This window comes from Chelonia mydas, chromosome 9 (genome assembly GCF_015237465.2).
Source record: "Chelonia mydas isolate rCheMyd1 chromosome 9, rCheMyd1.pri.v2, whole genome shotgun sequence".
NCBI classification, from domain to species: Eukaryota; Metazoa; Chordata; order Testudines; family Cheloniidae; genus Chelonia; species Chelonia mydas.
The window spans coordinates 80073469-80090278 of NC_057855.1; the positions used below are offsets into that span (position 1 = coordinate 80073469).

At 45.2% G+C, this 16810-nt stretch overlaps 1 protein-coding gene across 3 annotated transcripts in view; it reads left to right on the plus strand.

Annotated features, from left to right (window-relative positions):
• The window catches only part of LOC102930345 (vascular endothelial growth factor receptor kdr-like), a 187886-nt gene that overhangs the window by 107678 nt on the left and 63398 nt on the right, over positions 1-16810 (plus strand). For all 3 annotated transcript variants that reach the window (XR_006283537.1, XM_043521684.1, XM_037908678.2), the window contains exons 10-11: positions 786-936; positions 6785-6905. Coding sequence is in view for 2 of the 3 variants with exons in the window: in XM_043521684.1 (XP_043377619.1) it covers positions 786-936; positions 6785-6905 (272 nt within the window). In the remaining variant the exon portion in view is untranslated. The remainder of the gene's footprint in view (positions 1-785; positions 937-6784; positions 6906-16810) is intronic.

Genomic DNA, 16810 nt, shown 5'->3' on the forward strand with positions numbered 1-16810 from the left:
CATCCCCAGCCCCACCCCAGAACCCGCATCCCCAGCCAGAACCTGAACCTCTTCCCGCACCCCTGTCCCAGCCCTGATCCCCCTCCCGCCCTCCGAACCCCGGTCCCAGCCCAGAGCACCCTCCTACTTCCCAAACTCCTCATCCCCAGCCCCACCCCAGAGCCCACACCCCCTCCCACACCCCAACCCCAATTTTGTGAGCATTTATGGCCCTCCATACAATTTCTATTCCCCAATGTGGCCCTCAGGCCAAAAAGTTTGCCCACCCCTGCTCTGGGGAGTTCATGAACAATGATAACCCTGTTCCAAACCACCAGCTGTTTGATAAGATTCTCTTAAGCCACTAACACTGGAAGTCTGGGCAGCAGGGTATAAGAACTAGGAGAGAACATCAGATTTTGCCTAAAGGGTAAGGAACCACCCTGTAACATCTTAATCCCGTGCCTACTGAAGTCAATGGGAATTTCATTGTGTGGCTTTATCCAGGAGACGTCTAACATTCATGGCATTTGAAGGCGGCTAGGATTAAATGTGGTGGAGTTTATATGTTTTGTAAAACCTCACAAAACATTCAGGCTAGTGACTGTACACCTTTTATGTGGGAACCTTTTTGGTATCATTGGTCACCATGCACCTAGCTCGTTTCTTTACCATTCCTCACTGGCTACAGCTACATACACTCCTCTGAAAACCAGGCCCGCCCAGTGAACGACACTGCTCCAGCTTTATGGATGGGCAATATTTGTCACCTCGCTTTATGGGGTTTTGGTTTTGTTTTTTTTTAGAGAGGCCCAAAATCTATGAAAAGGAGACAGACTTTGACAAGGTCGCACAAGTGAATCTTGGAAGCACACAAACCCTTCAGTGCACTGCGAGCGGAACTCCGGACCCCAAGATCATGTGGGAATGGGAGCCATGCGCCCCTGCAGACACGCTGTAAGTGCACACTCCTGGGGCTCTCTTCTGAGGGTGAGCTGGTTACGTATCATTTGTTTCTTTTTCTGAGAAATCCTCTTGCCAATATGCTTGGGCATCTGTGACATGGAAGACTTTAATGTCTGGGTATAGGACCAGTGCCCTTTCTTTATACTTTTCAAAGGGCAAGTCCAGGCCAACAGAGAGCTCTTGGAGCTTGAAGTCATCTGTCCACAGCATGGACAACCACAGTGCAGGCTCCCCCCTATAGCCCTACTCATTTTTCTGAACCCTGCCCTGGAGAGATCCACTTTATTAGGTCTATTCAATCCATAGCCCCTCAGCTGAGAGGGGCAGCCAAATGCCTGATCTTGAACTATTAAAGCAAATGGGAGTTTAGATATTCACTCAACTGGCAACAGGGCCAAGCTGGGCTCGGTGTCCACTATGAACTGTTCTGAGACCAAACAACTCATTTTACACAGATCACCAAAGAGCAGATGGTTACTATGAAACCAAACTGGATTCAGATTAATGATCTGGAAGGGGAAGGCCATATAACCCCCTTACCACTTCCATGAGAGAGAATATTACAATACGGGGCAAAAATCATGCATCTTGTTTTCTTTAATTAAGGCAGACATGACTAGTTGCCTTGAAAGGTCACTCACAATTCACATTTTACTCCAAATGTATGTTTTGTACAAAAAAACTTCTACAAATACCTATGACCACACACTACAAGAAGGATGTGGAAAAATTGGAAAGCGTCCAGCGGAGGGCAACAAAAATGATTAGGGGACTGGAACACATGACTTATGAGGAGAGGCTGAGGGAACTGGGATTGTTTAGTCTGCAGAAGAGAAGAATGAGGGGGGATTTGATAGCTGCTTTCAACTACCTGAAAGGGGGTATCAAAGAGGATGGATCTAGACTGTTCTCAGTGGCAGCAGATGACAGAACAAGGAGTCATGGTCTCAAATTGCAATGGGGGAGGTTTAAGTTGGATATTAGGAAAAACTTTTTCACTAGGAGGGTGGTGAAACAATGGAATGCATTACCTAGGGAGGTGGTGGAATCTCCTTCCTTAGATATTTTTAAGGTCAGGCTTGACAAAGCCCTGGCTGGGCTGATTTAGTTGCGGATTGGTCCTGCTTTGAGCAGGGGGTTGGACTAGATGACCTCCTGAGGTCCCTTCCAATCGTGATATTCTATGATTCTATGACCAATGGAGAAGTTGACAAGTCTTTAAATTCCAATGGAAACAGCTGCTTTTAAAACAAATAACCATTCCCCTGCAGAGTGTGCAACCCGAAAGCACAAGATTTGTAGATTTTAGGGCCAAAAGGGATCATTATGATCATTGGGTCTGATCTCCACCAAGTTCTTAGTGCTGCAACAAAAGCAAAACTAATTCTATTGATTTGCATTGTTTCAGCCAAGAAATAGAGGTGCAAAAAATAACAGTACAAACAGCAAAAAAGTCAATTGGATTTGAAAATGAATTCGGCTGCAGTAGTCTACTGGGTTATTAGTAACAAAACTAAGGACATGTGCTTGTTTAATAGATGTTTTGGTCTCAGTTACAGTAAGGCCATTTTACACTGCTCAGGCTGTAAATTACACCCATTTTATGGCCTCTTTTACTGTCAGAATGGTGATAGGTCACCTTAGTGTAACAGAATTGGACCAGATTCTCTTTAACCTTAAAATGCCCCTTTGACTTAGCTGGAGTTTTTTTCCTGTGATTCCTTGGATGCCAAATATATGGTTGGTTGAGAGGGGAATGGCAGATTTGTGTGAGCGACCAGCAAGGGCAGATCTGAAGGAAAAGTGTATTCTTTTTAAGTGTAGAAATCCAGCAATCACAGAGAAAAGACCCCGCTTTCTATCCCTTCAGGGATCATTGATGGACAAATGTTTCAAAGATTTAGGTTCAGTTTCACAGAGGAGTTAATTGTGTCTAACCTGAACCTCGGGAGCCATCTTCTTCAGTGCACTTTGCGTCGTCATCCACCCACATCAACCTGTATATGTCACGCTACTGCAAGGTGCAGCAAACGGCGGAGGGCCTTACTGTGAACGTCTGTTTGATAAAGGACTGGAGGCAGCCCGAGAGTTTGCAGAAGCAGGAGAAAGCTGGCAGGTCAGAATCCAGCAAACAGGAACTAAGCGAGTTAAACACAAGATGCTTCAGGAGGATTCTTTAGACAAATAGACATTTCCTTTGTTCCTGCTGAGATATTAGCTAAGTAGCCCACGGGGAGACCCCTGGGCTCAGATCTGAATGGGGAGTGCTTCCCCTGGTGAGCACCAAAGGGAAATACAGGAGCCAAACGTAACAACTCCAGTTGCACTTTAACCCTTTTCTGCAGTGAGAAGCCTGGAGTCAGGTTTTCCACCTGAGTGATAAAGGCAGATGTGGGAATAAGGAGGAAATGTGCTGTGTAGCTCCTTTTTTTCTGCTGTCGTCTGAAAAGCAGCAGTGGAAAATGTTTGTAACGCTGGCTGCAGTTTCAGCTCTTTTTCAAGGACATGTCTGGTGACAGGCCACTGGACGTGGACAGGTCGCGAGGAGCATCTCCCAGACAAAGCCATTTTAGTGCAGCTGCTACCAAAGGGAAATTACCTGTGGGGTTACTTGGGACAGCAGCCACCAGGATCCTAAGATTCAAGCATCAGCAGCAGTCCTGTGTTCACCCACGTAAGAACGTGAAGGGTAGCCTGGTAATTGGTTTAGCTTTTGGCCAGCAGATATACTGTCCCTCCAGGAATAAAACAACAGCTGGGAATTGGCAGACCTTTGTTAGAGCAGATAGATATTGCACTTGGCTTCCATGGAGGGTATTCAAGGCACCATCACTGAAGGTGTTTAACAAGGGTTTCAGTAAGACTAGAGAGGGAATACTACAGGGTAATGTATCACCCATCCTGATGGAAGTGTCACTAGCTCACCTGCAATCCCCTCCAAGCCCTGCATCTCGGATGGGATTGCGAGACTCCACACTCAAAGCACAACATTTCCCTGCATTTTAGTTTGCTGACATACCACCAACAGCAGGCACTGTGTGTGAGTAACTCTGGGGCACTACTGCCAACCTGGTCCAAATTAGAACCAGTAACCTGGAAGCAAAAGGCCAGGCATAACCCCAGTCCCAACTCCCCGAGCTATTCAGTCCCTGATGTTATCAATTTAAATACAATTGCAGAGCGGCGTCTACCTCTGCTGGCCTCGGAGGCAGTCTTATCTCTCCTCAGCAGAAACTGTAGGAGGATTCCTGTGGGAAATGACACACACCCCACCCTCCCTCATTTCCTGCTGTTGTCTCATTTCCTCTCCTTCTCTCTCTCACTGCTGTAGCTGGAGTCCCAATGAGTGGTCATTGTTCACTCCAAGTCTAGCTGTGATTTGACTTGTTTCCTTTGAGTTCCTGCCTTATGCAGACTTATGAGGGAATTGTTACTTGTAGGAAGCCACACAAGGCACCTTCATATCAGACTGTGCTGGATGGAGACACCAATATTAGCGCAGATTTATTGATCCAAAGTGTGTCTTGTGATCTCCTGGCAAAAACACTCCTGCTCCAATGTGCACCTTACAGAGGAGGTCTTCTGTATTGGGAGCCTGATTGTCACAACTGCAGCACCCACAACTCCTAAGCAAATCAATGGGGTTTATGGGTGTGCTGCACCTCTGAAAATCAGGTCACATTTATTTTGCACAAGTTTTACCTTCTATAAGCCTATTCTGGTGCAATGGCCTCTAAGACTGAGGGGAGAAGTTCAGACTCCCTGGTCATCCAAACCTTGGCATCTCTGCTGAAACTGCTAACAGGGGGGCAGACTTCTGTCATGTTTGTTGACTTTGTGATGTAAACACCTGTCTTTTAGGATCTGAACTGAATTCACTGTCCAGCCATCAATCACATGGTAACAATTCCATTCACTCCCATCCTAGGCTGGATTTCAACTGGCAACCATGAAATGAAAAGATCCCTAGCCCAGCACAGATTCTAGTCCCCTGAGCCAGGAAGCCCTCTGAAGAGTGCCATTCTGTGATGAAACTTCAGAATTAATAAGAAGCACTCCCTACTCTGTATTTGTCTAATATATTTGAATCATAGCAATGTAGAGCTGGAAGAGACCTTGAGAGGTCATCTAGTCCAGCCCCCTGCGCTGAGGCAGAACCAAATAAACCTAAGCCATCCCTGACAGGTGTTTGTCCAACCTGTTCTTAAAAACCTGCAAAGATGGGGCTTCCACAGCCTCCTTTGGAAGCCTATTCCAGGTCTTAACTACCCTCGTTAGAAAGATTTTCCTAATATCTCATCTAAATCTTCCTTGCTACAGATTAAGACCATTATTTCTTTTCCTACCTTCAGTGGACATGGAGACAATTGATTCACTGTTCTCTTTATAACATCCCTTAACATATCTGAAGTCTGTTATCAGGTCACCTTTAATGTGCTTTTCTCAAGTCTAAACATGCCCAGGTATTTTAATCTTTCCTCCTAGGGCAGGTTTTCCAAAGCTTTTATCACTTTTGTTGCTCTTCTCTGGACTCTTTCCAATTTGTCCAAATCTTTCCAAAAGCATGTCATCCAGATACAACACTCCAGCTGAGGCCTCACCAGTGTCGAGTAGCACGGGACAAATACCTCCAGTGTGTTACATACAACATTCCTGTTTATACACCGCAGAATGACATGAGCCCTTTTTGAATGTATGCAAACATTGAATTAATTTTCAATATGCATTATTATTATGAATGGAACCTCTACTTCTTTTTCCTCTGTTGTCTTAGTACGCACCCATTCCAATCCCTTTCCCTGCATTTGTCCTACTTGGCTTTTCTAAGCCGGGACATTAAAAGCCATCATTCACTTCCCACTGTTTGAATGAGTGGGGTTCTGAATTTCAGAATATACAGGAAGTGTCTGATATCTTTAATGAGCTATGACTATAATGATCTGCAGGTGTATTTCCTGTTTTGCAAATCACACTTTAGTGATTTGATTTAATTACCCCATACTTTCTGTCTTTAGCTGTTTCCTGGGGAGTGTAGTGGAGTTTCTTATGGAGGCTGCACTAGCTGGGGACACGTTGGTTTAGTTCCCTGCTCCACCACAGACTTCTTGTATGACCTTAGGCTGGTCACTTAGCTTCTTGGTGCCTCTGTTCCCTATCTATAAAAGGAGGATTATAGAAATGCCCTATACCACAGCATTGTTGTAGTGATAAACAGGGCTGTATAAATACCCTAGAGAGATTGTCACACATGAGTTCCAGAGCGTCCAGTAGTCTGAAGGCCTCAGTTTGCAGAAACATCACTTGCAGTTCTTAGAGAATTGGGGGATTTTGAATGGTGGCAGAATGCTGATATTTGTGCCTCCTAACTGTGCAATATCTCACTACAAACACTCCTGCCCTGGTCTTTAGATGCAGTTTAAAAACCATGTTGACGCTAACCTGGTCTCTAACACAGTTTGACCAGCCATTGTGAATGGGACCAGCCCATGTTCTAGCCTATGAATGTTGTTTGTTACAAACACATTGTTCTTCCTGTATTCTAATCTAGAGTTCATAGTTTAGACACATGTTCTGGCTGGTTTAAGCCACATCAGAAAATGATTTAACTGGATCAAAGTTTAAACCAAATTTCAACATGCCCCCAAAATGAGTTTGAGATGTAGTGATGGTCATTTCCACAAGGAGACAGAAAACTCCATCAGTTTGTTCTCATCAGTAGCTTTCAAGAAGTCCAGGGGCACTGTACAGATAGAGACCACCTCTGTTCGAATGCTTCCTACATAGACCATGTACAGTATGGGTGTATTTTTCAATTGCATCCTCCCCTTTCCACCTCCAGCTGCAGACACCGTGGAAAAAGAATTGTCGTTCAGAAAAACATCAGTGAGGCAGACATGTGGACAGGCAACAAAATCGAGAGCATTGAGGAGAAATACATAATGCATGGAGATAAAAAAAAGGTATGTCCTGGAATAATCCTGGGTTTCTTGGAGGAGCTGCTGCACTCACACAGAATATCTCTCCCTGAGTTTCTCAAGCACTGCTTTCCCGCTAACTGCTAACATGCTTTAAATTCCACAGCCCTGAGATCATTTTCAAATCTCTGCTGTTTAGGAATGTTGGTCTCTGGCAGTGATGTCACTTGTCCTGGTTAAAACTCTCCAAAGACATGTGGGTCAAAAACCTTCCAGTCTCACTCACTCTTGAGAAAGTGTACGGACTGCTCTGCCCAAGAGGAGGTCTGTGAATAGCACTCAGCTCTAAGCTCCTCAAAATACTTCTCACTTACAAAGCACGTTGGCTCTGGAATGCGCTTCACCAACATGCTAACAGTACACCTGTGAAGGATGGAAGCATTAATATCCCCATAACAATAACCTCGACATCTACATTTTCCTGAGTGCCCTCTAAGTTTCAAAGCACCCATTTTGAGGGTGCCCACTTCAAGATAACTTGGGTCAGGTTTTCAGAGATTCTGAGCACCTGCAGCTCCCACTGGAGTTGTGGTTGTTTGCTAACCCTCTGGGGCACCAGTGACTCCACAACAGGTGGAAGGAGGTAAGACCATAAACACCTGTCTGTCTGCACTGGCCAGCAAAGCTGGCTGCCCAGGACCTGCATGCTGCATGCCTTCAGAGGTGGCACAGCGGGCATGTTCCTTGTGTGTGCTTGGGAGCTCCAGAAGACAGGATACTTCCCAAAGCTCCACCTGGGTCTGGGTCTAAATGCCGCAAACTGGAACATTTCAAAAAACGAGGTGGCACCTTTTATGCATGAACATCCCAGTCCAGGGTGATTGCCTGAAATGTTCCGCGCCACAGCTGTAGACTTCTGACTACGCTGGAGAAGAGGCTGTGGTGTGGCTCTGACAAGTTTTACCCTTAGTTATTATATATATATGGATATTTATGGGTCTCCAGGCAGTGTCACAGTTCTGTTTGTTCAGCGGTAGGTGTGGAGATGCATCAGGTGTGTTGGGACTCGATCCTGCAAGAGGCTTCGTTTTCTGATGCTGACCCAGCAAAGCACTTAAACACATGGTTAACTTTATGGGACTACTCACATGCTTACAGATAAGCATGTGCTTCAGTGCTTCCCTGGACTGGGTCCAGAGAGATCAGCACCCTGGAGAATCAAGTCCTCTCCCATCTGGTCTGTCTCATGGAGACTTTCAATGCTGAATGTAATTCAAAGCAGAACTCTGAAAATGTGGGTGAGGGGAAGAAAAGCACAATTCCAATTTCATTCCCGGAGCTGTCTCCCTGCTGTGGCTTCCTCGCCTTTAGGATTGTATGTGTCTAGATAACACAGGACCCTAACATAGGCTCTGTCTTTTGCTGCTCCTCTAGTCTCAGAATTGTAGAGAAGAAGCAACCACCTAGAAAGTCCCAGCTGTTTGTAAAGAATCTCAGCAGCTGCTGGAAGAGGCATATGAGTAGGGCAGAGATCTCATTCCAAACCTGGCCTGCTGTATTTTATAGAAAATTAGACCATGGAAACCCCCTCTTGGGAAGAATAAAAGCTATTTAATTCAGATCCTCTTCTGGCAACTGACAACAGTCTCTTTCTCTTTAGATCAGTGGTTCTCAAAGCCGGCCTGCCACTTGTTCAGGGAAAGCCCCTGATGGGCTGGACCGGTTTGTTTACCTGCCACGTCCGCAGGTTCGGCCGATTGCAGCTCCCACTGGCTGCGGTTCGCCGCTCCAGGCCAATGGGGGCTGCGGGAAGTGGCGCGGGCCAAGGGATGTGCTGGCCGCCCTTCCCGCAGCCCCCATTGGCCTGGAGCAGCGAACCATGGCCAGTGGGAGCTGCGATCGGCCGAGCCTGCGGATGCGGCAGGTAAACAAACCGGTCCGGCCCACCAGGGGCTGTCCCTGAACAAGCGGCAGACTGGCTTTGAGAACCACTGCTTTAGATAACAGCAGCTTGTCCCCACAAAGGTTCTTCTTTTGTAAAGCATTCAGGTCCCTGGCTTTTGTGGTTCTCAAGGCCACCACCCATGTCAGGTCTGCTGAGCTCTTGCTAATAAACTCAGGGCTAGTCTACACTAGAAGCACTGCACGTGCACCACTGTAGCGAGTCTGCTGAAGACACTCTATTCCGGCAAGAGAGCTCTCTCCCCTCAGCATAATAAAACCACCTCTGTGAATGGTAGTAGCTATATCGGCAGGAGAAGCTCTCATGGCACTTAGGTCTGTGTAACGTACGTCGCTCAGGAGGGCAGCTTATTCACACACCTGAGTGACGTAAGTTATACCAAAGTAAATGGCAGTGTAGACAAGGGCCTCAATCTCTGTCTCCCTTCATGCCAGTGTAATGCAGGAATAACTCCATTGAAGCAAATGGCGCTGGGAAACCAGTGTGAGAGGAGAATCAGACTCCCCACATGCGTGATCATGAAACAGACCCTTCTGGGTCCGGGGCTTTTACGTGTTTGAAAATCAGTTTTAAAAGCCACGGCGCAAATAAGGTGTCTTGCAATTGCTGCAACAGTTTTAAATTCCCCCCTCCACCAGTCTTTCAGCAGCAGCTGCTGCTTTGTGCATCGGGCTGGGATTCCTGAAACACTGCAACAAAACATAAACATGACTCTTTTATTTTGTTTTGTTTTCCACACAAAAGGCAAATACCCAACCTCACCCCACCTCCCATTCTCCCTCCCCAAAAAGACTGTCAGGTGCAAACCTGGCAAGTTTTGGCCAAGGGCAAATATCTGACCAATTGTTTCTGGAATTTCAGCCTCGGGCTGCCTTCTCTGCCCAAACCTGCAACAATTACCCTTCCCCAAAACTGCAAAGTCTTGTGAACAAAATCACAAAAAATAATCCTCCCGATGACAACGGATGAAGTGAAAGTTGATCATTTTGCAGAGCTTTAGTGGACATTAGTCTACCAGACAGGGGAGAAGAGTACCACAAGCCCAACTCAAAGCAGCTCACAAAGCCTTCCTCAGAACAGGAATAGCCGGGGCAGCACAGGGCAAATTTCTTCTCCCATCCCTGGCCAGAACAGACCATGTCTAGTATGGTTTCTGTGACTCATTCAGTCCTTGCCTTCCTGAGTCCATTGACAAAGGTGCCTTCCTTAATGATGACATCCGTCCAGGAGCCATGGGCTGAGACCACTGCCTTAATTCCCATAAGCTTCTGATCAACCATGGCTCATCATTAAGTAGAATTCAGAACAGTGACCTAGAAGCAGAAGGCTCTTTGGCCCCATCTCTTCTCCTGAAACAGTCAGAAGCAGGATGGTCCAGTGGTTAAGGAACTAAACTTGGGCAAGTCACTTATTGTCTCTGTGCATCAGTTCCACATCGGTAAAACTGGGATAATAGCAGTTTCCTCCTGCTGCGAAGATAAATACATGTAGATTGTGCGGTGCTCAGGTACTATCATGTAAGTACCTTAATAAGGCCTTGTCTACACTACGGCTTAAGTCGATGTAAGTTACATTGCTCAGGGATGTGAAAAAAACAGCCCTCTGAGCGATGGAACTTACATCAACTTAACACGGTGTCTACACCTGTCAATGTAGTACATCTTCACCAAATGCACTAAATCGATATCGCTGCATCAATCACAGCGGCGCTGATTTAGCACGGTAGTGAAGACAAGAGGCAGGTCTATGCTACGGAAGGGATCGACGCTCCGAGATCGATCCACTGGCAGTCTATTTAGCTGGTCTAGTAAAGACCTGCCAAATTGACTGCAGATTGCTCTGTACTCTTCCCCCGACGAGAAGAGTAAGGTAAGTCGATGGGAGATTTTGTCCCGTCAATCCCCCAGGGTGTAGACCCTGCAGTAACTCGACCTAAGGTACGTTGACTCCAGCTACGTTATTCACGTAGCTGGAGTTGCGTAGCGTAGGCCAACTTACCGCAGTAGTGTAGACATAGCCAAGGATACATAGATCCATGCTCCTCCACCCAAGTTTATTTTTCTAAATATGACTCGTTCTCCCTGTAAGCAATCTCTCTGCAACAAAACTGTTTTGTTCCTTTGGGATTATTAAAATAACTTTGCAGCTGTTGTTTGATCCCCGTTTGCAGTAGCCTTTTCTGGCCTTTGTTGCTTTTTCTAGATTGCAGTCTTGCTGAAGTATTTATGTTTTTGTGCTTTCCCAAACTCTCAGTACATACCCTTTGTACGTACACATTTAAATATTTGATTATTAAACTTTCATTAAAAGATACATTTATAAATTATATAATTTTACAATTTATGATTCGTTCATTCGTTTTCATCTCCCCCTGGCCCGCTGCTTATAAAGGCATTCTGAAGTCTTTCCTAATAACTGTGTCTTGATTAAGATTTATTCCTATTAATAAAGTTAGGTTATGTGAATCTCAGATTTCAGCCCTCTTGTCTGCCAGCTTACATTGTGGACAATCCAACCCACCCCCTTTCTGAAGACCAAGGCTATCTGTGTTGAGTTAAGTGGAGCCTTTGGATAATAGAATATAATTTTTAAAAGACACTGATGAAATCTTGTAGCCTTCAGACTTTTTCTTGTTTTTATCAGTGGTTATTCCCACCAGAAATGAAACAGACAGGAAATGTACCAATCCATTCCCACCATGTCCTAGCAAGTAATTCATCTGCATTTGACTAGCCAGATGAAATAATAAAGATGTTGGAGACTGGGTTAACCTGGCTTTTATTGACTGTGTTATGAAGCTGGGATTAGCTGAAATTGGTTATTTTTCCTGTGTGACTTGAGCCTGTCCTGCCATAGATGAAGTCCTGCAAAGGGGAGGGTGAATTTTCCCTGTCTCCTGCTCTTCACTACACTCTGTCTCAGACTCCTTCAGTTTCAGGGTCTCAAAGGCCTGCAGAGATGCACGTTTGTAAAGTGACACTAATACTTTAGGGCCCTGCCTTCTGAAAATGCAGAAACCACCCCCCGTAAATTCCTGGGGCTGCTGCCCTAAAACCAGAATTTTGCTCTCTATCAAGTGCACTGAGTTTTGAACTTTGATTGAGGCTCTACTGCATTTTCTTTTAGCCCTGAGTTTTCCCTGCATCAGTAGCGATCCAATGACCCAGCAAGGTGCTAGGGGATTCTGTGCTGCTGGAGGGGACATTTTTCAGTTGAGATGTCCAACCATCTCATAATAATGCCTTGCTAGGATCTCTGAGTGCCTTGCACACAAAAATCAATGAAGTCTTACATTATCCTTGTGGGATGTAGGGCTGTTGTTATTATTCCTTTTCATAGATCGGGAGGGGAATTTCATCGCTCTCCCTCTGTGAAGTTCCCTGCCCAAAGACTGATGACTCATGAGTGAGTTTCAGCCTTAAGGTTATTCTGGACACCGCAGCATGTCACTATAACCAGGGCATTAATTCAGACTTCCTGGCCAAATTCCTATTTGGCCAATTTATGTTCTGCCAGCTAATTTCTCCCTGCAGTTTTGGTTGGACACTGCAGTCTTCACTTCCTGTCTTAAACTGTTAAGCCGCTGCCAGAGGTGGCTTCATTTTAGTGCCAGGTGAAGCATCTCACAGGATGTAAATTGCTTTGAGATTTTCCCTTCAGGTTGAAAGATGCTGGGATAATATTCCTTTATTCTCTTTCCCATTATAAAACTGATTGTATTGATCTGAAGTTGGGCGAATAGGTCATAGTAAAAAAAAAAAAATAGCAGGGTCCATAGATAATGCAATCCTTGTTTCTCCCACACGTGTATATGTGATTCAGAATCTGATGAGTTAGTTTGCCCTGTTCATGCGGCTGATTGGAGGTGTTTTTTGTGGGGAGCCTTATGATTTTATCTGGCTGGTGAATTTCAGGAGGACCTAGGGGGGCGTTAAGCAGCTCCAGCTGAAAACATCAGAGTTAAACTGTCCTGGAGGAATGAAGTATAGTGCCTGGGGGTGCACAATACAGGGATTGAGCTGCAGAAGAGTTTGTCAGCTGGAGATAGGTGAACAGCTAACAAGATATTTTAAAAATATCACCCCACACGTGTGCACATTTCAAATGGGCTTCCAAAAACAGCAGCATGTTTGTCTGTTTAACAGGGCCAGGTGAGCAGTCACACCCCAGATTTCTGTTAAGGCATCCAAATTCCAGAAAGCAGATTGTGCCATGTAGGCTCTGGCTTACGCAGAGGGCAGGACACAGTGGCACAACCCCTCTCTGAGTTCTCCAGTGTACAGGGCAATGTGTGGGCTGCACCATCCCTTTCAAGGGCTTAGCCTTCTTCCCAGAGTGCCTGGTGAGCTCCAAGGAGCCATGCCAAGGGCCGCCCTGCCCACTTTGGGTTTGTTTGTTTGTGAATCCCAGGGTGAGAGGCAAAAGCAGCCTCACCACTCCTGCAGAGCACAGGACCTGCTAGTTTGCTTGGGATACTCCAAGGGTACAGGAATGCTCCAGGCACAGTCAGCCCCCTGCCCATCAGCACTAGGGCCAGGCCCAGTCTAGGTTACTCACAGCAGAGGTGGGTCTAAAGATGCAATGATCGTGCCTGCAGTGATTGTTCATGTCTAGAGCAAGCAGCACTGGTTCCCTTGCTCCAAATGGCAGCTGCTAATTAAGTTGGTGGGTTTCCCAGAACCACCAAGAGCCAATAGCCTGCCAGCCCTTTCAAGCAATGATGCACCATTCAGTCATTTTCCAAACAAAGCATGATTACCGGCCCCTGGTGGGAGTGGCCATCAGTACAATTTGGCACAAAGTATTTTATATGAAAGGGCCCTCAAATGTAAGCAAAACAACCACATGATGCATAACTCACCAGTGAGGGGTTTTTTCATTCCATGTTTATATACGTGATAATAATACTTTGTGCTTATTCAGCACCTTTCACCTGAGGATCTCATACCACTTTATAATCAGAAAGCCAACCAATTGGCCTGTGAGGTAGGTAAGTATTGTCTTCATTTGACAGGGAAACTGAGTCACACAAAGATTAAATGACTTGCCCAAGGACACAGAGCTAATCATTCATAGAGCTGAGAGAAGAGCCCAGAAGTCCTCAGTCCGCTCCCTGGCCCCTTATCTAATTGCTAGTCCTCACACCTTCCTTTATCAGCTTTTAAATGAACATGCTAAGATCTGACTGGGATAGTTAAGACAGCAACTTTAACAATGAAATACAAGTATGATACCATTGCCCTCCGAGTGGCTGAATAAGGAGCTAATTGATATATTCTTTGCAAGATTTTTAGTGAAATTCCTGTTAATTTCATCTTCCTCTAGCCATCTCCTTCCCCACGCTGCCACCGTTAGACAGCTGATCACTTTTCTACCCCCTTTCTCTCCTCCTCATCCTCGCCCACATGTAGCTAAGGAGTGAAAGAGAGAAGAATTGTTAACTAGAGCCAGAAGAGGGAGGGATGAGACCAAGGAACTGAAAACAAAAGGTCGAAAAAATTATTTATTTTTCCTGGCTCCAGCTTACTCTAGCTTAAAGAAAAAGCCGAGCTACCCTGTGCTTGTCTTAGAACACTCATGTTGTGTGACTGTGGAATGCATCTTGGCTGCCTCTAAAATAGGTTCTTCTTTTTTTTTATCAGTGCAGGAACATTACACAGTTAAACATATGGAATGTATTGGACTATTCCCGTCCGTTTTTTTTTTTTTAACAGTGTCTTCTCGTTACTTGCCTTAGAGATTGCGGTCATCTCTTTTGTGGATGGGTTTTAAACTTAATTAGTTAACTTGCTTTTATTATAACTATTTATTAGTTAATCTTGTGGCACTTGGACTAGAGTGACTGGGTGGCCCAGGGATTATGTAAGGGCCAATGAAGCCTTCTATATTGTGAGTTCAAAGCCAGCCCCAGCGGTCAGAAATTGTTCAGCCCTGCAGGGCATTTGGTGGCCTCTCTGCAGTGATTGATGGGGGTTCAATCCAACTCCCTCGAGAAAAGTATCCAAAGTACAACTGCCATTGCAATACCTTGTCATTAATCAGCTTATGCACAGTCTCAGCAGAGGAGCAGAGGATTCGTTAGACACACCGCTGAATTGCTAGTCACGCTGGCAAGGGGCAATGTGTTGTGGAAGCTTGAACTGCACTTGTGTGTGGGCTGCTACAGAGGGACAACAGAAGACTACAGTCTCTCAAGTATCAATTTGCCACCTTTCATCGATGATAACGGCACTACAAACATGGGTCGTTTCAAAGTAATTGCAGATTTGACTTCAGAGCAGTCCCTATAACTCAGCAGAGAACACGGTATTCTAGCTGAAAAGATCTGTTCAGAGAAAAATAGGATAAAAGTTTGGATCCAGCAGATGACAACATGGTCAGGATACTTCTACTCCTGGTACAATTTTCCAGGTCTGTCCATGCCTGTTGAATACCTTAAGCATAGAAATTATGAGACGGAGAGGACTCACTGGATCATTTAGCTCTTCCCTGCAAGCAATGTAGGATCATTCCATCAGAATATCCTTCAGTGCTTTGTCCCCAGTGCTGTTTTAAATGTCCCAGCTGATAGGTCTTCTCCACCTCACTTGAGATATGACTCCAATCTACTAGGGTTCACTATTAGGCCTCTGTCCCCTATGTTAGCCTTATGTTTTCATTTGCTCAGTTTCATCCCACTCCCCACACTCACCCTCCTTTTGCACATTTTTCTTGTGCATTACAATTATTTTAAATTCAAAAGGGATGGCAACAGTCCCCTAATCTCCACCTGTGGTTCAAGGCCAAGCACAGACATATTTAATGGTGGTGATGTTTGTTCAGCCTGTTGGTTTTTTTTTAACTATCTAGAATAACAGCTGATGAACATCTGTGGAAACATCTGCATTGTGTATGAAATGATTTTTTTTAACCCTCGGGGTTAATAGGGGTTCCTTGTCCACGGAACCTGTTTGCCGAGTTTGTCTACTTCAAAAGCAGATCCCGGTACTGGCTTCCTAACCACTCTATTCAGGTTCAGCCAGGTATATGTTGCTGAGTGAAAGACAAACCTGTCTGATTTTACTACGGGAGGGGCTGAGGGATTTGTGCAAACTGGTTAACACCCCTGGTGGAATATTTGTGTGTTCCAGAGCATCGTTTTATTGGAAACTGAAACAAGATTAGGGCAGTCTGGCAACTGAGAACTTTATTTAAGATGCTGCAAAGATAATTGGACTCCTGATCTCAGAGATTTACCCAGAAGCATAAAGCCAGAGTGAAGAGCTGATGCATAATGGTTTCAAGGGATTCATCTTATTAAATAAAATCACTTTGAAGCCTTCATTTCCCCCACTGAAATCCTATGCATTTCTCTGCTGAATGCTGCTGTTGTGAAAGCCACTTTTTAGAGGGCTTCTTGAGGTGCTCTTTCTAAGACAAGACACTAAACTGAGGGCTTATCTGCCATATCTAGATGAGTATACTGCACTTATCACCATGGTACCTGAGTGCATTATATGCAAACTAGGAAATCTGTTACTCTCTCTCTCCTTCCTTCAGTAAGATTTCCCCAAGAAATTCCCCCAAATTGGAAGAATGGGGAATGTTTCCCCATCCCTCCAATCACCTTCACATCTAAGTACTTCCTTGATAAATGACATCAGCATATCAAGGCTTCTAGTTATCTTCTCTTCTCCTTTCCCTGCTATCAGGGTTTTCCTTGGGATATAGACTAAATTTTTTAAATCCTGTATTCTTGACCAGCAAGTGGACAGTAAGATCTCATGGCAGTTTTCAGAAGCATAGGGTTGTTTCTCTTGGTGCTCTTGCCAAATTCCACTAGGGATAATTACGTTCTGCCTACCTGCAACCTCCCCCCTGCCATTTTAACTGGCTACCTAGTATTCTCCTTGACTTCCAGTGCAGAACTGACAGTGAGGCTGTGAGCTGTCAAACAGCTGTCCAATTTCATCTCAGAGGTTGCTGACTCGCAGTCCTGACTGCAGCA